This window comes from Hemitrygon akajei, unplaced genomic scaffold (assembly GCF_048418815.1).
Source record: "Hemitrygon akajei unplaced genomic scaffold, sHemAka1.3 Scf000073, whole genome shotgun sequence".
Lineage (NCBI taxonomy): Eukaryota > Metazoa > Chordata > Chondrichthyes > Myliobatiformes > Dasyatidae > Hemitrygon > Hemitrygon akajei.
This window is the reverse complement of record NW_027331959.1, coordinates 3149451-3174927: the sequence shown is the minus strand read 5'-3', so window position 1 is coordinate 3174927 and position 25477 is coordinate 3149451. Positions and strand designations below refer to the sequence as shown.

Below are 25477 nucleotides of genomic sequence, written 5' to 3'. Positions count from 1 at the left end.
GGAGGAGAGAAAGGGTTGAGTTGGCTACATTCTCTGTTTCCTTCCAGTTTGGAGGAATGCTGTCAGCTGAAATGGTCATGAATTTATTGCCAATAGATGTTGCATTTATTATCTGCTTTTGCACTTTATTTACAGTTTACAGTCCTGATGTTTACAGTTTAGAGATCCCGTTTATAGTTATTGTTCTAAAGATTTGCTAAATATGCCTGCATATTTGTATGTGGTTACAGTATTTACTCTGATAATAAATTTTACCTTGAACCTTGCCCAACTTACTAAGTTTCTGCAGCATTTTATGAGTGTTGATCAGGATTTCCTGCATCAGCAGAGTATTTTATGTCAAATTTCTCACTTCCTGAGATTAGCGAGAATGTCAAACCAATGGAATGGCCTGCAGTTTCTGCTCACTCTCTCAGTGGATGCTCAGTTGAGAATGAAGATGCTTTTTTTTTCAGTTCTGGTGGTTGGAGGATTCCTGAGACTGTCATTTCACCAAACAAGTGCTCCGGGACAAGTCCAGGCTGGTTAGACGGTAAGGTCATAGTGTGCAACAGGAGGGCTTCGTTACTTTTTAGGTAGGGCAGACTAGACACAGAAACAGATCTCAACATCCCCGAGACTTGCTCCCCACAGTCACTTAAGCCATGTTGCAATTCTGGTCCCACTTGGAATCTGGCAGTGGTGCATCAGCTTCCTGGTGATCACTTGTACATGTGGCTGGTCTCTGGTTCTGTCGATAAAGCCCTTTCCAGATAAGACCCGGTACAATTTCAGTTGTGGAGCAGCACACAGGGAGTTAAATGTAATCCACAGCAGCCCCAAGTTCATGAGGTAATTAATAAATCAATGTGATTTCTCAATGAAACTGTAATGTCTATCAAGGTTCTCAGTCATCCAGGTCATTGAATTTCAAGCAATTGCAAATCAAGGCAACTGGACTTGTTGTGTTGTCTGGAAGATGTTTTGCCACTCATCTGAGAGGCTTCTTCAATTCTGATTCATGGTGGGCAGTTTTCCGGCTTATAGACTTTGATTTGTTTAAAGGGAGAGCAATCACATGAGGGTCGTTAAGAGTCGTAGATGTAATGAGGCAATTATTAGTCTTATCTGTGTAAGTAGATGTGTCCTGGCATAGACATGTTAGGACTGTATTGTAAATAGTGATAGGCGGTGTTGTACCCAACCTTCTCTGTTCAGGGATGGGTTTTCCAGTTTGACGAAGATGGCTTCTTTAACCCATCTTTCAAATCATCCATCTTCCTGTCCTTGTTATCAAAGGAGTGTCCTTGTCCTTTATGTGTAGACGTACAGCCGAGTCTTTATTTGAGTTGTTAGCCCTCGTATGTTGGGCCAGCCATTTATGAAGTGGTTGCTTTGTCTCACCGATTTACAGATCTGTGCAGTTCTCATTGCTTGATACAATATTGCTCTGTCTATGTTTGGGTGTAGGATCCTTGAGGTGGATGAGTTTCTGTCATGTTTGTAAGTCTGAAAAGCACAGGGATTTGTTTTTTTTTTCTTATAGACAACACAGCAAGTACAGTTGCCTTAATTTACTACTGCTTGATAAAACTGCAATGTTTTCAGTTAAACACAGTCGTTAGTTTTAATTTTGAAATTATTTTAAAACTCATGTTTCTTTTCTATGTTTATGTTACGTTTATATTTGAACATATCCAAAAATTATAGTCAACTTACCACCAGTGCAATTGTCATCAGTTTTGTATATTTCCCGAGCCTGCAGATGTCCCTGATTCTCTTTGGAGATATTCAACAGTGGGTCAGCTTGCTCGTGGCTTCATTTTTGTCAAAGCACCTCAGGGAAGGACTCGTGTTTCATGGGACAGGGACCCACAAGTTCTCCTCAACAGAAGCTGTCCTCTGAGACTAGGTGTGGCTGTGGGAAGGACAGCAGCTCACACTGTCTGAGCCTGGTCCAGAGAGCAGGTTATGAACAATGGATGTGCAGTAGGTCTGGTTGCTTGTTTCCCATTGTACTGTGGAGACAGATATATTATACAATGTTTACAACCCTCCATTTCAGGTAGCCATCCCAGCGTGGGAGAGGGGGAGGTCAACAGAACTGTCTGCTTCAGCTGGGAGAAAAACAACTGCTCAACAAAGCGGACAATCAAGATCAAAAACTGTGGTGCTTTCTTTGTGTACTGGCTGAAGCCGACACACTGCTGTAATAAAGTTTATTGTACAGGTACGTTACCATTCCCCATTAACACACTTTGGGGGGTGGGCGGAAGTTATTTGGAAATTTTGAGACATCCCAAATGATCAGAACACATAGTTTATTGAATATTCCAGTCAATCGCAAGATTATCTCGATCATCTCAGTCATTTCCCCTGTACCCACAATCCAAGTCAATCTGCCATGTCAGAATCTCATCCTTCTGGTCTGACATGAAACATCCTCTCCCACACCGAGGCTGACATGAACCATCCACTGACTGTGTCACATGACTGCTGAGCAACAATCTCGAGTCAGCACCTCCTCCTCCCATGAGGACCAAGCAGACACTTCTATCTTCCTGAGGCCCAGACTGTCTACCCTCCCTTTCTTTCACTTCCCTTTTGGTAAAATTGTTTGCCTCCATACAGAGAGATGTCCCATTCTCCAACCCTCAGACTGAGTCACCATTTCTTCTTCCCCAACCAAACCCCAAGACGGAACATATCATGAACAAGAGAATATCTGCAGGTGCTGGAGATCCGAGCAATACACTCAAAATGCTGGAAGAACAGCAGTCCAGGCAGAGACTATGGAAAAAAAAACGTTTGAAATTCTGGGCCAAGACCATTCAGCAAGACATATCATTCCCCCTTTCACCATTCCCAAGTGGGATAAATGATGTTGGGATGTGAAAGGAAACCGGAGGGTCACATGCAGCTTCCTCACGGATATCATCAGAAGTCAGGATTGAAGCCTGGTTGCAAAGCATCTGAGCCAACAGCTCTACCACAGACCATGAGATACAAGAGCAGAGTTAGGCCATTCACACACCCAGTCTGCTTTGCTAGTTAATCATTGTTTACTCATTTTCTTTCTCAACCCTGTTCTCCTGCCTTCTCCTAGTAACCTTTGGCACACTGACTAATCAAGAATCTATCATTATCCACTTTAAATACACCCAATATCATCACCTCCGCAGCGATGTGTGACAACAGATTCTACAGGTTCACACCGTCAGAGTAAATAAATTTCTCCGCATCTCTGCTCTAAATGGACACTCTTTAGATGCTTGTCCTAGACTTGCCCAAAATAGGAAACGTTCTCTACACACCCACTTTACCTATACTTCCGATATTCTATAGGTTTTAGTCCACTAATTACTGGCAGCCAGCAAGAAAAAAACCTCCTTTATTCCCACTCTGCTTCCAGCCGGTCAGCCAATTTTCTACATATGCTAGTATCTTTCCTGTTGGGCACTGTTCTTGTTAAGTAGCCTCATGTGTGGCATCTTGTCAAAGGCATTTTGAACATTCAAATAAACATCCTTTGTCTGATCTACCTGTTATTTCCGAAATAATTGTCAGATAACATTCCCACTCAAGGAAACCATGCTGACTTCTGCATATTTTATTGTGCCCCCAAACACCTCAAACCCTCATCCTATATGGTGGACTTGAACATCTTCCCACCACTGAGATCAGGATAACTGGCCTCTATTTTTTTTCTCCCTTTCCCTCCCTTCTTAAGGAGTGGAGTGAATATTTGCAACTTTCTAGTCCTCCTGTACTATCCAGGATCCAGTGACTGTCATCCACCTGGTCCAGGTGACTTAACTGCCTCAGACCTTCTGTATTCCATTCTCTTCTCCTCAGTAGCAGCAACTGCACTCACTTCTGCCCCCTGACACTCATGTTTTTGGCAAGCTGGTAGTGTCTTCCACCATGAAGTCTGACACAAAATGCTTATTAAGGTCAGCCATCATTCATTTGTCCCCCATTACTGCTTCCCTAGCATAATTATCCAGTGGTCCAAAATCCGCACTCAACTTACATACCTTAATTTTTTCTCTATCTTCATTTACATTATTGGTTAGATAACCTTCATATTTCATGTCTGTGAAGGTTCTCTATCATCTAGTTCACTGTATTAAATGAAGCAGTAGTAAATCAAACAACTGACAGTTTATAAGCTGGAAAACTACCCACCATGGATCAGAACTGAAGAAGCCTTTTGGCTGAGAGGTGACATGTCTTCTAAACATCACAGCAAGTCCAGTTGCCTTGATTTACAACTGCTTGATAATTCATCTTTCATGTTTCCTCTCCCTATAGCTTTTTTAGGTGCCCGCTCCTGTTTTTCTTCAAAGCCTCTGTTGGATTTTATTTTTTTAGTAAGTTAGGAAAAAGACACAAAACTTGTTGCTTCACAGTTTTATTAGGTGTTGAGAGAATAAAGGGAAGTTGAAAATGGACAGTTACTGGCTAGTAGCAGAAAAAGGGGCAAAAAAAACTGATGGTGATATCAGGCTCACCAGTGTCTAATTTTCCTCTTTATTTTTTAAGCCTTTTTAAACAGTGTAACAACATAGGCTATTCTCCAGCACCTCACCTGTCGTGAAGGATGATTTAAAGATCTCAGATGGTTCCCTAGTGATTTCTGCATTTACCTCCCGTAGGGTCTAACTGAACACCTGGTCAGGTCCTGAGGAATTATTCACCCTAATTTTCCTCAGGACAGCAAATGCCCTTCTGTAATCTTTGAGCAGTGGCCCTTCGGATAGATCAGAATTTGGAGTGGACATAATTCACTCAAGAAATCAGAATGCCAGAACAGTTTCTGAAAGAATCTGGAGGTCGTGTTGGAAAGACCCCAGACAAAGTCAGGAATCAGTAGGTTGAGTATGGTGTGACTTGTGTCCTGAGCTGCATATATTTCAATGCCAGAAGGTATCGTAGGAAAGGTCGATGAGCTCAGGGTATGGATAAACATCTGGAATTATTTCCTAGCCCAGGTTATGCATTACGAACCAGAGGGCAGGCTGTGCCTTACGAACCTGTTTGATTTCCTTGAGGATGTAACAAGACACATTGATGAAGTTAAAGCAGTGAATGTAGTGTACATGGATTTCAGTAAGGCATTTGATAAGAAACTCCAGTCGCTGTTGCCCTGCCATCATCCCTGCTTTTGTCTGCTTAATCTCTCAACCTTTCTGTGTGCTGGGATTAATGCTGTCCATCCTCAGGGTATGGCGGTGTACTGCATACGCTAATTCAAAATGGCGTCCTTGTCTGTTAAAAGTAAAACTGCTTCTTTGTTATGATAACTGGAGAGAGTGTTGTCTGGCAGAGCATTCTCGAAGTTTCTCGCAGTCTGTTTAGGTTTATAATTGCGGATTGTATTCATTTGCTAACCAAAGGGGTTGGATGTAATTTTTTCCATGTGGGTCGCTGGAGGGGCAGGACAGGGAAAGTACTCACTCCAGGGGGCGACCCGTGCAGTGGGCTGGGAGTGGCGCCGTCCCGGGAGAGGAGGAGCGGCGGGCAGCATGTGCTTTAACTGTGGGAAAGAGAGGCATTTCAGGCCAAAGGTGTGTTATAGCTGTAGCTAGAGCTATAGCTGTGAAGAGGAGGGACACTTCCTTTCAATCCGGTGAGATTGTGAAAGACAAGGCGTCCCGCGGAGCAGCATTTGAGAAAGGGGGTGCCTTCCAAGGGCTGGACCCGGAGTGTAAACAAGGGACAGTGTGGTGTAAGCAGGCAAGGCCTAATGTGATCCAACCAGGGGAGGTTGTATTCATGATGGGGACCCAAGATTCGCCGGAGTGCCGGCGGGCGAAGCCCTGTTAGTAGACACCCCAGACGATCTTGAGGGGGAGACACGATTTCCAGCGGGGGCGCTGGTGAGGCCTGAGGTGCAGAAGCCAGCGGTGGTGCATGCGAGGCGGATGGCTGTAATTGTCAGGAACACTACGGCAAGAGAAATCACCATTAAGAGAGGGATGCCGCTGGCACATTTATTCCTGTTGACAGTAATGTTTGGCACACCAGTGAGGGCCACTAAAAGGGTAGGATTTGAACACTAAAGGGAGCTGACCGCTGAGGCTTTTAACTTCGGGGATTCTCCTGTATTGCTGGAGTGGAAACGCAGTCTGGTGCAGAAGATGTTGAAGTTGGAAGCTGTTTTTTCTCGGGGGGGAGTTTGATGTGGGCGACTCCAACAGCACCCGCCACACCATCAGGGTGACGGAGGACACCCCGTTCAGAGAGAGGTTACGGCGACTGGCACCAGCAGATGTTGAAGATGTGCGGCAGCACTTGTGGAAGTTCAAGGAGGCTTGAATCATATCTGAATCACAAAGTCCCTAAGCGTCCCCAATGGTGGTGGCAAGGAAGAAGAATGGGAGGGTGCGACAACAGTGGCGAAGGAATTATGGGAAAGTATTTTGTTCATTATGGCCTCCCCCGGCGGATCCATAGTGATCAGGGACCGGACTTATCTATGAATTACTGACCATGCTTGGGGCTGAGAAATCCAGGACAACTCCTTATCACCAGCAGGGTGATCCTCAGCCAGGGAGGTTTATTCGGACACTGTTGGATATGATCAGGACGCTGGAGATTGGACAGAAAAGTAACTGGAGTCGATATTTTGGACAGTTGGTTCACTGTTGCAATTGTACTCGCAATGACGCTACAGAGTACTAGCCTTATTATCTGATCTGAGATGAAGAGGGAGCCCAGTGAGAAAGAGGGTGGGGGTCCAACAGGAATGTCCCCCATGGTGTCTGAGGCGGAAGGGTCGGCAGAAGGGGTACGGAGATCTCAAAGAAGAAGCCACACCCTCCCCCCCCCCCCGGAGCGGTTGACATATGCAGTGCCAGGAGAACCGAGTGTGATCTCTACCGCCCTGGGCAGTTATGTTGTTGCTTTGTGCACCTGGGTTGGGTTTTGTGCGTTGCAAGAAGCTTTGGGGAACTCTGGTAATGTCATGATGGCATGATTTTTCTTTTGTTGGTGAGAGAATGTACTGCGTATGATGATCAAAATTGCTTCTTTTCTAAAAGTAAAGCTGTTTCTTTGTTATGCTAACTGGAGAGAGTGTTGTTTTGCTGAGCATTCTCGAAGATTCTTGCAGTTTGTTTAGATTTAGAATTGCTGATAACGGGATAGTATTCATTTGTTAACCAATGGGGTTGGATGTCATTTTTTCTTGTGGGTCTGAGAGCGGGGTTTTCGCCATCTTTTGGGAGAGTGGGAAGAAGACGCCGAAGAAGGTGGACGTGTGCCGCACTACCTGGTCAATCACCTTGGGTGGTCCCAGGTGTGGGGTTGTGGAGGTCGGAGGACAGCGAAAGGCGATCGAAAGGTTCAATGGTTGAGTTCCAACGATGTGCACTAAATTGACTGAACTCTGATAAGTTTGGCGCCTTTTACTTTATTTTCTTTTCCTTCATATATACTGTATTGTTAGTAATCATTTAGTTGTAGTAAAATCTTTAAAGTATATTCCATAACTGTATTTGATGTGAGTTGCATTGGCTTGGGTTCCACAGCACCTGCGTATACAGGAGGTGGGGTTGGCGAGTGGCTGGAAGTTTCCCCTCGACATGTACCAGCCTGTTGCGTAAGGGTTACAGTAGTGACATGAAGGTATATGGAAAGTCTGATGTGAGAATGGTGAGTGTCTTGTAATGAGTCGGAGAGCGGGCTGTGCTTAGACAATGAGGACTTGTTATTGGAGAGTTTGTCAGTCTGTTGCCAATCATTGTTGACAGATGGTCTCCAAACTAAATGTTGATTCTTTTCCTCTTCCTGCAGATGAAGGCTGACTGACTCAGCATTCCTGTGTTTTCTGCTATAGTTTTAGATTTCCAGTATCTGCAGTTCTGTTTTTATTGTTGGCTGTTCACTTCAGTTTCATTTCATCCCAAATGGGTGGTCCATTGTCTGTTCCTCTGTTCCCATCATACACCACTGTTTATTACAGATCCAGCATCTGTACCAACCCTGCATCTAGAGGGGACAACTCCTGAGCCAAGTGATGATTTTTCCATGATCACGGACACAGAGACAAGCTCAGGTATTAATCGTGGGGTTGTGTTTTAAACAAACTCCTTTCTGAAATCATCATCCATCAGATTCAACCAGAATCAGAGAGAGTGTGGGATTGACTGGGGGGAGAATGGTGATAGGGTGACCAAGTGGAGGGGTAATCGAAGGACTGAGGAGAGCAGGGTGTGGGTGGACCTTAATGGTGTGGGAAGACCGAGGGGAGGGGTGAGTTGAATTTAATTGAATTTAATTTATTTCTTTATTTTATACATCCTTCACATACATGAGGAGTAAACATCTTTGCATTATGTGTCCATCTGAATGTACAATGGGCATTTCATAGTAATTTATAATAAATTGTGTGTACCACGAACATACAATTGTATCAGGATGAATTAATTAGTCGTAGTGGCCTAGTGGAAGAAGCTGTCATGGAGCCTGTTGGTCCTGGCTTTAATGCTGTGCTAACAATTCCGATGGGATCAGCTGGAACAGTTAGGGGTTGAGGTGACTCGGGTCCCCAATGATGGTTTGGCCCATTTCTACACACCTGTCACTGTAAATGCACTGAGTAGTGGGAGGTTCACGTCTACAGATGCACTTCACTGTCCACACCACTCTCTGCAGAGTCCTGCAATCGAGGGAAGTACAGATCCCATACCAGGCAATGATGCAAACAGTCAGGATGCTATTAATTGTGACCCTGTAGAAAGTTCTTAAGATTCGGGGACATGTCAAACTTCTTCAACCATCTGAGGTGAAAACAGTGCTGTTGTGCTTTTTTTACTGCTCAGCAGGTATGTACAGACCACGTGATGTCCGTGGTTATGCGTACACTCAGGAATTTGAAGGTGTTCACCTTTTTAATCCCAGATCCATTGATGTCAATAGGGGAGCCTGTCTCTGTTCCTCCTGTAGTCCACAATCAGCTCCTTTGTTTCTGTGACATTGAGGGAGAGATTGTTTCCTTGACAGCTCTATGTCAGGGTGACGACTTCTTCTCTGTAGGCTACCTCCTTATTATTTGAAATGTTATATTCCCTTGTTTCCTGCTGGTAGGAAATTCTGTCTCTCAGTTCGCACAGATTGTTTTCCAGGGACTGCATGTTAGCCAGCAGTATGCTACGGAGCGGCGGCCGATTGGCACGCCATCGCAACATCACCAGGATGACGCTGCTTCTCTCTGGCCTTCAGTGCCGCTTCTGTGATAGCGATGAGTAATAAATGAGCCTTGGCCATGGATCGTGTAAGCAGGGTCCCCAGTGTAGAAAAGGCGGCACATTGTGGGAAAATGCCATCTTCCCGATGTTCAGAAGAGTCAGTTCGTCATATTTGATGTGACTATCAGCTTCTTGAATAAGAAATGCAAAGGAAATTGCAGAAATTATCATACACTTAATGTTGGTAAGGAGCCCACAACACACCAGCCATACCCAGTGCCATCTTATAATACTTGGGTGAGGGAGGAAGCAATGTGTTGGGGGAATGAGTAAAGGTAGAGTAAGATATGGAAGAAAGACATATGATCAAGGGATTGTAGGGGTGATCGAGAAACTGATGGGAGAAGAGTGATAGAGCAACAAAAAGAGTGAGATAGGTGACATGGATAGTGAGGACAGAGGGTTGTGATCAGGCCAAAAAGTTGTGAGAGTGACGAAGGTGTGAGTGATGAGGAAGCAAGTAAAAGAGTGTTGCATGTCAGGACTGACCAATGAGAATGGAGACAAATATGTAGGTTTCCAATGAGCGTGGGGTGGGGGAGTACAACTGGGCCTGGTAAATGTGTGAATGGGATAAACAGAAGATCGTGCATTGAGATAAACTGGAAGTGAAATGAATATACAGATGCTCTGATTAATTGAGTGACTGCAGTAGACAGGGTCATATCTGAGGATCCCTGGATGCTGCATCCTCAAGGATTGTTCTAGAGTGAACGATCAAGGAGTATCTCAGAGTGGGAATGGAAGGAATTGTCAGAGCGTTCTGGATGGAATGATGGAGCTGATTTGGACAGAATGATTTAAGGTTATGATCGACAAGTTGGAAGTATTTTTCCCTTAGTCTTGTCCCATCACAAGGTCATTCAATACTTCCTCTCCTACACTCACCATGTGGGCCTGATTTAAAACAGATTCAGGATCCCTTGGAAAATTACTAATGTCACTCCACTCTTCAAGAATGTAGAGAGGTAGAAGGAAGGAAATGATAGACCAGTTAATCTGACTTCAGTTTTTGGGAAGATGTTGGATGCCCAAATGGGTGGTTAATTGTCTGTTCCTCAATTCCCACCATGTCCCCCTGTTTATTACAGATCCAATATGTGTACCAACTCCACAACCCAAAGGGACAAGTGCTGAGCTAAGCAATGATTTGTCCATGATCACGGATCCAGATTCAAGATCAGGTATCAGTTCTGGGGATGTGTTTTACACAGACTCCTATCTGAAATTATCATCGAAGTTATTCAACCAGAATCAAGTGACTGAATGAGGTGACGTGGGTGACGAAATGACTGAGGGAGATAGGTGACGGAGAGAACGAGGAGGGTGGTTGATGGAATGATGCTGATGGGTGACGGAATGACTGAGGGAGATGGGTGATGGAGAGGCCGAGGGTGATGGGTGAAGAGGGACTTTGCTGATGGAGTGACCGTGAGATGGGTGACGGAACGGCCGAGGGAGACATGTGACAGAGGAAAGTGGAAACCCGGAATAGTGCTACATAATGGGTCTGACCAATTGGAACAGAGACATATACCTAGGTATTCCAAGCAGTGGGATGGTGGAGGCCTCTCAGCCTGGTATGTGGGTGAGCAATGTGACCAGAAGTTTGGTCATTCAGCTAAACATGAAGTGAAATGAATGTAAAGATGCAGGGAATGTAAAGTATAGAGCGTCAGATATGACTATCACTGGATGTTGTATCCTCGAGAATTGTTCAGAGTGACGGACGTAGACTCAAGGTGGGTTTGGAGGGAAATGTCAAAGAGGGATCTAGCCATCACTTCGAAAGATGGAGTTGGTTTGTTTCCTATGACTTATGACAGCTGAGTGGACCTCTCATTGGAGGAGCATGGGGAATACAGTGAATGGTGATTGGGTGAGTGGTGTATAACCTCACACTGCGGCTGTGATGGGCATTTGCTAGTATGATGGATGGTTGGTTTCGATGATTCCTGCAGTTTCTCCTATCACAAGAGAGCTCAATATTTCCTCTCTCCACACTCACCATGTATCCCTGACTTAAAAGGGATTCAGTGTCTCTGGGGAACAGTAGGGTACAGAGCAGGTCTTTGCCAAAAATCCCATAGCAATCCAAAACACTGTTGTCAGTGGCAGGTTTTGTAGAAAATTAGCCTCCTGCAAGTCTCCATGGTGAATGCCTGTGTTACCATAACTGGAGAGAGGTTTATTGAGAAACTGAAAGGTCTGAATGTAGATAAGTCACCTGAACTAGGTAGTGTACCCCTAGTGTTCCAGAAGAGGTGGCAAAGAGACTGTGGAGGCTTTTGGAATGATCTTTCAAGAATCATTAGATTCTGGAATGGTTCCGGAAGACTGGAGAATTTTCAATATCACCCACTTTTCAAGAAGGCAGAGAGGTTGAAGAAAGGAAACTAGAGGACAGTTATTCTGACGTCAGTGGTTGGGTAGATGTTGGAGACCCCATTGTCTGTTCCTCTGTTCCCAACTTGTACCCCCGTTACTTTCAGATCCAGCATCTGTACCAACTCCACAACCCGAGGGGACAAACCCTGAGCCAGGCGATGATTTGTCCATGATCACAGACTCAGATACAAGCTCAGGTATCAGTTATGGGGATCTGTTTCAAATGGAATCCTCTCTGACATTATCATCCAAGGGATTCAATCAGAATCCAGGGACTGACTGATGAAAGATGGGTGACAGAACAGCCGAGGAAGATAGTAAATCGACACAAACCTGTAGGTTTTCCATGAGGAGTGGGGGTGGGGGAGGTCACTGGGCCTGGTGTGTGGGTGAGCGGGAAGAAGGTCGTGCATTCAGACAAACATAAATTGTTTGGGGATAATTGAGCGGCCGTAGCAGACAGGGTCAATTCTGAGGACCCATGATTGTTCGATAAGATAATTGTTCTGAAGTGGCTGATGTACAGGAAAGGAGTGACTCAGAGTGGGAATGGAGACATTGTCAAAGAGGGTTCTGAACATCTTTTGGAAAGTTGGAAGTGATATGTTTGGGACTTCTTAGGACAGCTGAGCAGACATTGGAGGAGCATGTGGAATGGTGGGATGAGTTCTGGATATATTTATATGGCTGCTGTGCTGGGCATTTGCTTTTAAGATGGAAGGAAGTTTTCGGTGATTCCTGTTGTCTCCTCTATCACAAGCGAGCTCAATACCTCCTCTCCTAAACTCATAATGTTTCTCTGATTTAAAACAGATTCACGGTCACTTGGGTGCATTAGGGTGCAGGTCTTTGTCATCAAACCCATAAATAACTACAGGTACATCAGTCAGTGTTAGGGGTTGTCGAAATCAATCCTCATAGAAGTCTCTATGGTGGAGATTCGACTGGTCTGTGTTACCAGAACTAGAGAGAGAAGATACTTCGGAAACTAAAAGGTCAGAATGTGAATGAGATGGCGTGGCCCCCAGAGATCTATAACTATAGGCTAGTTGTTCTGATCTCAGTGATTGGAAAGATGTTGGAGTCCAATATTGGTGGCCAATTGTTCCTCTGTTTCTACCTTGTTCCGCTTTTTATTACAGATGCAGCATTAGAACAAACTCCACAACCTGAGGAGACAACTGCTGAGACAAGCAATGATTTGTCCATGATCACGGACCCAGACACAAGCTCAGGTATCAGTTGTGGGGATGTGTTTTACACAGCCTCATCTCTGAAACTAGCATTGAAGGGATTCTATCAGAATCAAGAAACTGACTGAGGGGAGATGGGTGACAGAGTGACTGCAAGAGTCACAGAGGGAGAAGGGCGGGTGACCGTGCCAGATGGGCAACGGAGTGACTGAGGGGAGAGGGGTGAGGAAACAACTAGGAGTGTTACATAACGGGTCTGAATAATTGGAAAGGACAGAAATATCAAGTTATTCTGAGCTGTGGGTTTGGTGGAGACCACTGGGCTTGGTATATGGGTGAGCAGGATGACCAGATGATCGTACATTCATATAAGCAAGAAGTGAAATGAATGTACAGATGCAGCGGGTAATTGAGTTACATAGTACAGAGGGTCAGAAATGAATATCCCTGGATGTGGCTTCCTTGAGAATTGTTCCGAGTGATGGACATACAGACAAGGAGTGAATCACGATGGGTATGGAGGGAATTGTCCAAAAGAGTTCTAGCTGTCGCTCGTAAAGCTGGAGATAATTTGTTTGGGACAACATAGGAGAGCTGAGTGAACCTCTCACTGGAGGAGCATGTGGAATACAGGTGGTTGAGTGAGTGGTGTATAACCTCACATTGTGGCTGTGATGGGATTTGCTGGTACAGTGGAAGGATGGCTTTGATTCCTGTAGTATCTCCTATCACAAGCGAGCTCAGTAATTCCTCTCCTGCACTCACTGTGGGTCCCTGATTTGCAACAGACTTAGGGTCTTTTGGAAACAGTCGGGTATAGAGCAGGTCTTTCCCACAATCCCATAAACATCTACAAGCACATTTGTCAGTGTTAGGGATTGTAGAAATGGAGCCTCACAAGTCTCCATAGTGGTACTTTCAATGCCTGTGTTAAAATAACTGGAGAGAATTGGGAAATAATTGGGAAACTAAAAGGTCTGAATGTAGATAAGTCATCTGACCTAGATAGTGTACACCTGGACTTCTGGAAGAGGTGGCTAATAGATTGTGGAGGTATTTGGAATTGTCTTTCAAGAATCATTAGTTTCTGGAATGGTTCCAGAAGACTGGAAAATTACAAAATGTCACACCACTCTTCAACAAGGTAGAGAGGTAGAAGAAAGGAAACTATAGGCCATTTATTCTGACCTCAGCCTTTGGAAAGAATTTGGAGTCCCAACTGGGTGGTCAATTGTCTGTTCCTCTGTTCCCAGCATGTATCCCTGTTTATTACAGATGAAGCATCTACAACAACTCCACAAACTGAGGGGACAACTCCTGCGTCAAGCGATGATTTGACCACGGTTATGGACACAGATACAAGCTCAGGTATCAGTTGTGGTTATGTGTTTTACAGAGACTCTTCACTGAAATTTTCATTTAATTTATTCAACCAGAACCAAGCGACTGACTGAGGGGAGATGGGTGATAGAGGGTCCGAGGGATATGGGTGACGTTGTGGCAGATGGGGATGGGTGACGGAGTGACCGAGGGAAAAAGGGAGCTGAGTAGCTGAGAGATCTGTGTGATGGAGGTGCTGAGAACAGAGCGGTGTTTGAGGGCCAAGAAAGTGTGGGATTGATCGAGAGGAAAGTGTTAGGGAAGAAAGTAAAATAATGTGGCCTGACTGGTCTGACCAACATGAATGGACACAAATATCTAGGACTTCTGTGCAGTAGATGTTGATGAGGCCACTGGGACTGGTCTGTGGAACAGCAGGGTGAACAGAAGGTCATATATTGTGAGAAATCTGAAGTGAAATGAATGTATAGATGCTGGGGATATTTGAGTGACTGTAGCATACAGGGTCAGATCTGAGTATGCCTGGATGTTACGTCCAAGACAATTGTTCTGGAGTGTCTGATGTACAGGCAGGATTGACTCTCACTGTGAGGGGAGGGAATTGTCAAAGAGCCATCTAATAGAAAGAGGGAGGTGATTTGTTATGGACAACGTAGTTCAGCTGATCGGCCCACTCACGCGAGGCGGATGTGGAATTCAGTGACTGGTGGATCGATGAGTGATGTATAAAATTACATGTTGGAGCAAAATTTGGCCTGTGATGGCATGACGGAATGTTGATGTTGGTGATTCCTGTAGGTCATTACATTACAAACTTGCTCATTACTTCATCTGTGACATTCAGCTTGTGTCCCTGATTTAAAACACATCCATCTTCTCTTGGAAACAGTAGGGTACAAAGTATGTCTTTGTCCACATTCCCATAACCACATACAAGCACATGGTCAGTGATAGGGGTACTAGCCTTTGAGGCTCTCCTGTATGACTGTGTTGGAAATTTGTATGTCTGTGTTTCCATAACAAGAGAAGATGTTCTTGGGAAAAAGAAAATTCTTCATGTAGACAGGTCACCTGGACCATACTGTGTACACACAGGAGTTCTAGAAGAGGTGGCTGAAAAGATTGTGGAGGTATTAGTAATGATCTTTCAACAATAACTAGATCCTATACAATAAATTTCTGGAAGACAAGAAAATTTCAGATATCGCTCCCCTCTTGAAGAAGGTAGTGAGGCAGAAAGAAGGAAACTATCAGCCTGTTATACTAATCTCAGTGGCTGGAAGCTATTGGAGTTTCAAACCGGTGGTCTATTGTCTGTTCCTTTGTACCCACCATGTACCCCTGTTTATTACAGATCCAACAACTGTACCAACTCCACAACCCAAGGGGAGAACTACTGAGCCAAGTGATGATTTGTCCACGATCACGGACCCAGATACAAGCGCAGGTATCAGTTGCGGGGATACGTTTTACACAGACTTCCCGCTCAGGTTATCATCCAATGGATTCGACCAGAATCAAGCGACTGACTGAGGGGAGATGATTGATGGAGCAATCAAGGGAGATTGCTATTAGAGTCACTGTGGGAGATGGGTGATGGACGAGCCGAGGGAGCTGAGTGATGCCACGGCCGAGGGAGATGGGCGACGGAGCAGCTGATGGAGACACGTGGCCAAGGGAGACGGGAGATGGGTGATGTAGCGGCCAAGGCAGATCGCTGATGGAGGTGCTGAGGACAGAGGGGTGCGGGTGGCCCTAGAAGTTGTGTGAGAGACTGAGTGGTGAGAAGTGATGAAGCAAGTAAAAGAGTGGGTCTGACCAATGGGAATGGACACAAATATCACGGCATTCTGAGCAGTGGATGTTGGGGAGACCACTGGTACGTGGATCCGCGGGATGAATATGACGTGAAATGAATGTACAGATGCTGCGGATAATTGAGTATTCAGGGTGTAGCTATCACTGCCAGATCCCAGTGTCCTTGAATGTTACATCCTAGAGTATTGTTCTGGAGTGTCTGATGTAGAGGCAAGGATTGACTCAGAGTGGGAATGGAGGGAATTGTCAAAGAGCCATCTGGTAGAAAGATGGACGTGATTTATTATGGATGTCTTAGTTCAGCTGAGCAGCCCTCTCATGCGAGGAGGATGTGGAATTCAGTGACTGGTGGTTGTGTGAGTACTGTATAACCTTGCATGGTGGAGCATGGCTTAGCATGGTGGAATGCTGATTTTGGTGATTCCTGTTGGTTGACCCATCACAAACTCGCTCAACATTTCCTCTCCAACACACCCCATATTTTCCTGATTTAAAACACATACAGCATTTCTGGGAACAGTAGGCTATGGACTATGACTTTGTCCACAATCCCATAACCATCTACAAGCACATTGTCCGTGGTAGGCGTGGTCCAAATTGAGGTTGTCCCATGTCTCTGTGGTGGAGATTTGAATGCCTGTGTTTCCATAACAAGAGATGGAGTTTCTGGGAAACAAAGTTCTGAATGTAGACAAGTCACCTGGACCATATTGTGTACACCGCTGAGTTCTAGAAGAGGTGGCTGAAAAAATTGTAGAGGCATTGGTAATGATCTTTCATGAATTACTAAGTTCTATATGTTCCTGGCAACAAGAACATTACAGATGTTGCTTCACTGTTGAAGAAGGTAGTGAGACAGAAAGAAGGAAACTATCGGCCTGTTATCCTGATTTCCATGGTTGGGAAGATGTCGGAGTCCAAAACCGGTGGTGTATTGTCTGCTCCTTTGTTCTCACCGTGTAGCCCTATTTATTACAGATACGACATCTGTACCAACTCCACAAACCCAGGGGACAACTCCAGAGTCAAACAATGATTTGTCCACGATCATAGACCAGGATATAAGCTCAGGTATCAGTTGTGGGGACATGTTTTACATAGAATCCTCTCTGACATTATCATCCAATGGATTGAACCAGAATCAAGGGACTGACTAAACGGACATGGTTGATGGATGGATTGAGAGAGATTGATGATAGAGTCACCGTGGAAGCTGGGTGATGGACGGGCTGAGGGAGCTGAGTGACGCAGCGAGTGAGGGCGACGCAGCGGCCGCAGAAGGGTGATGTAGGTACCGAGTACAGAGGGGTGTAGGAGAGGCCGAGGGGAGAGTGGTGAGGAAGCAAGTTAAAGCGTGTTGCATGGCATGTTTGACCAAGTGGAATGGACAGAATTATCTCAGTGTTCTGAGCAGTGGGATTCAAGTAGAATTATGGACTGACTGTTTGGTGTCAGAGCGGCTGACGGAGATGGGTGTCAGTGTTCCCGAAGGAGTAGGGTGAACGAGTGGCTGAGGGAGATAGGTGAAGCCAGAGGTGTTGTGTGGGCCAAGAAGATGTGGGAGAGACTGAGGAGAGAGTGGTGAGGAAGCAAGTAAAAGAGTGCTGCATGACGTGTCTGACCAATTGGAATGGACACAGATATCTAGGTATACTGAGCAGTGGATGTTGGGGAGGCCACTGGGACTGGTGCTGAATGTGGAAATGCAGGATGAACAGAAGGTCATGTGTTGTGAGAAACATGTAGTGAAATGAATGTACAGATTCTGTTGATGACTGAGTGACAGTAGCATACAGGGTCAGTCCCAATATTCCTGGATGTTACAGCCTTGAGAATTGTTCTGGAGTGTCTGACATATAGGGAAGTATGGACTCAAAGTAGGAATAGAGGAATTTTCAAAGAGACCGAGTAGAAAGATGGAGGTTATTAGTTATGGACAACTTAGTTCAGCTGAGCGGACATCTCAAGCATGGAGGATGTGGAATTCGGTGACTGGTGGTTGGGTGAGTGCCGCATAACCTTACATGGAGTGGATCGGCTTGTGATGGTCTGATGGGATGCTGATTTTTGTGATTCCTGTAGTCTAGTCCCATCACAAACTTATTCCATACTTCCTATCCAACTCTCATCATGTGTCCCTGAAAGAGACACATTCAATGTCTTTTGGGAACAGAACGGTACAGAATATGACTTTGTCCACAACCCCATAACCATCTGCAAGTCCATTGTCAGTGGTAGGGGTGGAAGAAATGGAGTTCTAAAAGAGGTGGCCGAAAAGATTATGGAGGCATTAGTAATAATCCTTCAAGAATGACTAGATTTTATATGTTTCTGGAAGACAAGAAAATTACACATATCGCACTACTCTTGAAGAAGGTAGTGAGTCAGAAAAAGGGAAACTATCGGTCTGTTATATTAATCTCAGTGTTTGGGAGGATGTTGGAGTCCCAGACTGGTGGCCTATTACCTGTTCCTTTGTACCCACCATGTACCCCTGTTTATTACAGATCCAACATCTGTACCAACTCCACAACCTGAGGGGACAACTCCTGAGCCAAGTGATGATTTGTCCACGATCACGGACCCAGATACAAGCTCAGGTACCAGTTGTGGGGATGTGTTTTACAGAGACTCCTCTCTGCAATTATTGTTCAACAGATTCAACCAGCATCAAGCAACTAAATGAGAGGAGATGGGTAATGGATGGCACAAGGGAGCTGGGTGACGGAGTGGCCGTGGGAGCTGGGTGACGGAGTGGCCGTGGGAGCTGGGTGACGGAGTGGCCGTGGGAGATGTGTGACGGAGTGGCCGAGGGGGCTGGGTGACAGAGTGGCCGAGGGGGCTGGGTGACGGAGTGGATGAAGGGGTATGGCTGATACAGTGGCCGAGGGAGACAGGTGTAAGGGTTACTGAAACAGGTCAGTGAACGAGTGGCTGAGGGAGATAGATGATGGGGTGCTGAGGACAGAGAGGAATGTGGAAAGGTCCAGTAGGTGTGGGAGTGACCAAAGGTAGAGTGCTGAGGAAGCAAGTAAAAGAGTGTTGCATGACGGGTCTGACCAATTGGAATGGACACAGACATCTAGGTATACTGAGCAGAGTGTGTTGTGGAGGCCACTGGGACTGGTACGTGGAACTGTGGGATGGACTGAAGGTCATGCATTGTGATAAACATGTAGATGATGCAGATAATTGTGTGACCATAGCATACATGGTCATATTCCAGCATTCCTGGATGTTAAATCGTTGAGAATTGTTCTGGAGTGTCTCACATATAGGGAAGGATTGACTCAGAGTAGGAATGGAGGGACTTGTCAGAGCCATCCAGTAGAAAGATGGACATGATTAACTATGGACAACTTAGTTCAGCTGAGCGGACCTCTCATTGTTCGAGGGTGTGGAATTCAGTGACTGGTGGTTGAGTGAGTGCTGTATAAACTTACATGGTGGAGTGCGATAGGCTTGTGATGGTCTGATGGAATGCTGATTTTGGAGATTCCTGTAGTCTAGTCCCATCACAAACTTATTCAATACTTCCTATCCAACACTCATCATGTGTCCCTGAAAGAAACACGTTCAGTGTCTTTTGGGAACAGTACAGTACAGACTATGACTTTGTGCACAGCCCCATAACCATCTGGAAGTCAGTGGTAGGGGTGGTAGAAATGGAGGCTCTCCCATGTCTGTGCGGTGGTAATTTGAATGTCTGTGTTTCTATAACAACAGAGGAGGTTCTTGGGAAACAAAGATCCAAATGTAGACAAGTCACCTGGACCAGATAGTGTACACGCAAGAGATCTAGAAGAGGTGGCTGAAAAGATTATGGAGGCATTAGTAATAATCATTCAAGAATGACTAGATTTTATATGTTTCTGGAAGACAAGAAAATTACACATATTGCCCCACTCTTGAAGAAGGTAGTGAGTCAGAAACAAGGAAACTATCGGCCTGTTACACTAACCTCAGTGTTTGAGAGGATGCTGGAGTCCCAGACTGGTGGTCTGTTACCTGTTCCTTTGTACCCACCATGTACCCCTGTTTATTACAGATCCAACATCTGTACCAACTCCACAACCCAAGGGGACATCACCTGAGCCAAGTGATGATTTGTCCACGATCACGGACCCAGATACAAGCTCAGGTACCAGTTGTGGGGATGTGTTTTACGCAGACTATACTCTGAAATTATCATCCAATGGATTCAACCAGAATCAAGGGACTGACTGAATGGACATGGGTGATGGACTGATCAGGGCAGATGGTTAACTTAGCTGCCGAGGGACACAGTTGCCGTAGCGGCCGAGGGAAACTGGTGACTGTGCGGCCGAGGGAGATTGGTGTTGGAGTGGATGAGGGAGACGTGTGTCGGAGCATCCGAGGGAGATCGGTGACGGTGCAGCCAAGGGGGACGGGGGACAGACCAACCAAGGACAGAAGGGTGTTGGATGGCTCAAGTGGTGTGTGAGAGACCGAGGGGAGAGTGTTGAGAGAGCAAGTAAATCTCTTGGAAAATGGTTCTGAAGAATGGGGATGGGCTTGGGGTTTGCCATGTGCAGCGGGGATGGTATCGGTCACTGTGCCTGGCATATGTGTCCGTGGGAGGATTGACTGTAACATACAGATGTGCCTTTGTTGGTGAGTTGGAAGTCTGGTTGTGGTGATTCCAGTAGGCTCGTCGCATCAGAAGCTAGCACAGTACATCGTCTCCAACACATAGTGTCTCTTGCGAGCAGTAGGGTACAGAGCATGACCTTGTCCACATTCGCATAAACATCTGGAACGGCATTGTCTGTGGTATGGTGGTTGAAATGGATCCTTTTGCAAATTGCAATGGTGGAGCTTTGTCTGGACTGTGTCACCATAATGAGAGAGGAGATTCCTAGGAAACTGAAAGGTCTGAATGTCGATGAGACATCTGAATGAGATGATGTACGCCCAGAGTTCTGGAAGAGCAGGTTGAAGAGATTGTGGAAGGATTGGTTATGATATTTCAAGAATCATTAGATTCTGTATTGGGTCTGAATGTGAAAAATTACTAATTTAACTCCATTCTTCAAGAAAGCAGAGATGTAGAAGGAAGAATACTACAGGCTAGTTATTCTGGCCTCAGGGTCCAGATGTTGGATTACCAACGGGATGGGCAATTGTCTGTTCCTCTATTCTAACCACGTGCCTGTTTATTACAGATTCAGCATCTGATCCAACTCCGCAACCCAAGGGGACAACTCCCGAGCCAAGCGATGATTTGTCCACAATCAATAACCCGGAAACAAACTCAGGTATCAGTTGTGGGAATGTGTTTTACAGGGACTCCTCTCTGCAATTATTGTTCAACAGATAAAACCAGCATCAAGCAACTAAATGAGAGGAGATGGGTAATGGACGGCACAAAGGAGATGAGTGATGGAGTGGCAGATTCAGATGGGTGACAGAGTTGCTGAAGGGTATGGCTGACAGAGTGACCAAGGGAGATGGTTGTAAGGGTTCCTGAAGCAGATGAGTGCACTAGTGGCTGAGGGAGGTAGGTGATGAGGTGCTGAGGACAGAGAAGTGTGGGAAGGTCCAGAAGGTGTGGGAGTGACCAAAGGTAGAGTCGTGAGGAAGCAAGTAAAAGAGTGTTGCATGACGGGTCTGACCAATTGGAATGGACACAAACATCTAGGTATACTGAGCAGTGTGTGTTGTGGAGGCCACTGGGACTGGTACGTGGAACTGCGGGATGGACTGAAGGTCATACATTGTGATAAACATGAAGTGAAGTGAATGTACAGATGCTGGGGATAGTTGTGTGACCATAGCATACATAGTCAGATCCCAGCATTCCTGGATGTTACATCCTGGAGAATTGTTCTGGGGTGTCTGACATACAGGCAAGGATTGACTCAGAACGGGAATAGGGGGAATTGTGAAACAGCCATCTCGTAGAAAGTTGGAGGTGATTTGCAATGGACAACATAGTTCAGCTGAGGGGACCTCTCATGCGAGGGGCAAGTGGAATGCAGTGATTTCTGATTGGGTGAGTGCTGTATAACCTTACATGGTGGAACACAATGGGCTTGCGATAGCATGATTGAAGGTTGGTTGTGGTTATTCCTGTAGTCTCGTTCTATCACCAGCTCATACTATGCATCCTCTCCAACACTCACTATACATCCATCATTTAAAACACGTTCAGGGACTCTTAAGAGCAATCGGTACAGAGCGCAACCTAGTCCACTGTCCCAGAAACATCAACATGCACTTTGTTAGTGATATGGGTTGTAGATCTTTCAAGAATCATTACGAATCTCTCCACAATCTCTTCAGCCTACTGTTCCAGACCACTGGTGGTGCACAATCTCATTCAGATGTCTCATTCTGGAATCATTCTGGGTGAGTGGAAAATTACGATTGTAACTCCACTCTTCAAGAAGGTAGAGAGGCAGAAGGAAAGATACTACAGGCCAGTTATTCTAGCCTCAGTGACTGGGAGATGTTGGAGTCCCCACTGGATGGTCAATTGTCTGTTCTGTTCCCACTATGTGCCCCTGTTTATTACAGATTTAGCATCTGTACCAACTCCACAACCCGAGGGGACAACTCCTGAGCCTGGCGATGATTTGTCCGCGATCAAGGGCCCAGAAACAATCTCAGGTATCAGTTATAGGGATGTGTTTTACAGAGACTCCTCCCTGCAGTTCGCATTCAACAGACTCAACCAGCATCAAGTGACTGACTGAGAGGAGAATGGTGACGGAGTGGCCAAGGGGGATGTGTGTCAGTGAGTTGAGTGGTTTGGATGATGGAGTGATCCAGGGAGATGTTTGAGGGGGTTGCCATGGGAGATTGGTGTGTGGTGTGTGGGAAGGCCAAATAGGTGTGGGAGGGCCAAAAAGGTATGGGAAAGACCAAGCCAGAGGGGTGTGGAAATGAGTAAAAGTGTTTCATGTTGGGCCGGATCAATTAGAGTGGACACAAATATCTAGGTATTGTGTGCAGTGTCTGTATGGAGGCCATTTGCTCTGGTACGTGGCACAACAGGTTGAAGGAAAGTGCATGTGCTCTGATAAACATGAAGTGTTTCTGAAGAATGTGCAGATGTTGGTGATAATTGAGTGACCGTAGCATTCAGGGTCAGATCTGAGTTTCCCTGGATGTTGCATCCTAGGCAAATGGTCTGGAGTGTCTGACGTATTCGGAAGATCGGACTTAGATTGGGAATGGAGTAATTATCAAAGAGGCTTTGACCCAATTGGTAGAATGTTGGAGGTGATTTGTTTGGGATGACTTAGGATCTGTCATGGGAGGAAGATGCGGACTGCAGAGACTGGTGGTTGGATGAGTGTTGTATATCCGTACATGTCCAGGCGTGATGGGAATGTGTTGGTATGATAGAAGGCTGGTTGTGGTGATTCCTATAGTCTCTTCCCATCACAATCTAGCACAATACACCTTCTCCTAAACTCACCATGTGTCTCTGATTTAAAACACATTCATGGTCTCTTGGGAACAGTCGTGTACAGACCAAGAATTTGTTCCACAATCCCAGAACCATCTACAAGCACATTTGTCAGTGGTAGCTGTTTTAGATATGGACCCTCACCCAAGTCTCTGTAGTGAAGCAATGGACTGGTCTGTGGGATGAAGGGAATATTATCCCAGGTTACACAACCTCTCCTTATAACTTAGGTACTGAAATTCAGGCAAGTGTCTTGTGAATATATTATAACAAGTGTCTTGTCTTGTGAATATATTATAACAGTCTTTCTGATTTGGTGACATGTTTCCTAAAACTGATGAATGAAGCTGGTATTCTGAGTGCAGCCTCATCACCGCCTCATAGCACCACAACATCACTTGTCACATCCTATAGTTAATGCCCTGACTGATGAAGGGCAGCATAGTATGCATTAACAAGAACAGGTGAACCACCCAGCCAACTGAATGTACTGTATTTGAGGAAATGTCCATTCTTGAAAAGAAAAAATATGGAAACCTGTTCACACTGCATGGAAGCTCACTAGAAGAGAGTCTAATATCAAATAATTTTGAATTTTTAAAGCTCCGTAGACCTGATAACTGTTTTTTCCTCACAAGAGCTCAGAGCTGAATGAGCTATAGTTATTAATCTGAACATTCATCTGCTGCTGTTTACACATTTAGGATCACTTAAGTTACCCAGCCGATTCTCATCATTCTGAGTCAGGTGGTGGTTTTATATAAATATGTCTTTTCAGGAAGATTTTCTCTGTCAGTCTGTGCAATTTAGTCGCATAAATATGCTGAAGATATTCAAGTCTTCAGATTCACATTAACTGAATGATGGCTGAGTAATTGCTTGTCATGTCCATAAAACCATGAGGCATCTGGGCCTGTACTCCCGCGAATTCTGCAGAAAGAGGGGACATCTCATTGAAACCCTTCAAATTGTGAAAGACCTCTAAGGAGTAGATGTGTAGAGGATGTTTCCTCTGATGGGGGAGTCTAAGACCAGTGGACACAGCCTCAGAATAGAGGGATGTCCACTTAGAACATAGATGAAGAGGAATTGCTTTTGGCACAGAATGGTAAATCCGTGGGACATTTGCTACAGGTGGCTGAGGATGTCAAGTCATTGGGTATAGTTAAGGTAATGGTTGGTCAGGGTATGAAGGGAGAAGCCAGGAGACTGTGGCTGAGAGGGAACTGTGTCAGCCATAATGAAATGGTGGGGCAGAAAATGGGCAAAAAGGCTTTATTCTGCTCCTGTATCTTATGGTCGTATAGGAGCATAATTAAGCCATTTGGCCTAACGTGTGTACTCCCCATTCCATGGCTCTAAACTTCGCTCTTTGCCTACTTCCCTACTTTTGACCCATGCTGCCCCAGTCACCACAGACAAACCTGATTAACCCTAAACTAATCATGGGACAATTTACAATGACCAATTAACCAACCTGGTGTGTGTTTGGACTCCGGGAGAAATCCTGATAACCCAGGGAAAACCCATGCATTTTGCATGGAGACATACAAAATGGAACCAGAATTCATCTCCAAACTCCAGAATGCTCTATAATGTAATAGTGTCGTGCTCACTACTACGATACTGTGGTGCCCATCTCTGTTCTAAATGTCAGATGCTTGAAAGGCCATTACTAATGCTTCCTCAATCCCTTAAGCTGCTTGTTTCAGATCCCTCTGGGTGTAGACCAACTGGATCAGGTGAATTATCTACCTTCAGGCATTTTCTCTCCAAGCAACTTCTTCCCCCGACACTATTGAATTTATGGCATTCTGCTTCTGTCTGCCGCAGTGAAGATTGACACAAAATAATTATTTTGTTTGGCACCTTTTCTTTCTCCTACATTAATACCTCCCAGTGTCAATTTCTAACAGTCCGATGCCTACCCTCATTTCTCGTTTCCTCTTTATATACCTAAAACTTTTGAGATTTTTAAAAATATTATTTGATAGCTATCCTTCATATTTCATCTTCTTTCTTATGTTTTTTTTAGTTGCCTTCTGTTGGTTTTCAAAATTTCCTAA

At 45.2% G+C, this 25477-nt stretch overlaps 1 protein-coding gene across 1 annotated transcript in view; it reads left to right on the top strand.

Annotated features, from left to right (window-relative positions):
• Positions 1-22692, top strand: part of LOC140722243 (uncharacterized) — a 36849-nt gene extending 14157 nt beyond the window's left edge. Inside the window, exons 5-15 of the mRNA XM_073037029.1 lie at positions 456-532; positions 2045-2209; positions 7949-8041; positions 10325-10417; positions 12764-12856; positions 14090-14182; positions 15510-15602; positions 18481-18573; positions 20022-20114; positions 21160-21252; positions 22514-22692. Coding sequence (XP_072893130.1) covers positions 456-532; positions 2045-2209; positions 7949-8041; positions 10325-10417; positions 12764-12856; positions 14090-14182; positions 15510-15602; positions 18481-18573; positions 20022-20114; positions 21160-21252; positions 22514-22692 — 1165 coding nt within the window. The remainder of the gene's footprint in view (positions 1-455; positions 533-2044; positions 2210-7948; positions 8042-10324; positions 10418-12763; positions 12857-14089; positions 14183-15509; positions 15603-18480; positions 18574-20021; positions 20115-21159; positions 21253-22513) is intronic.
• Positions 22693-25477: the final 2785 nt, after the last annotated feature.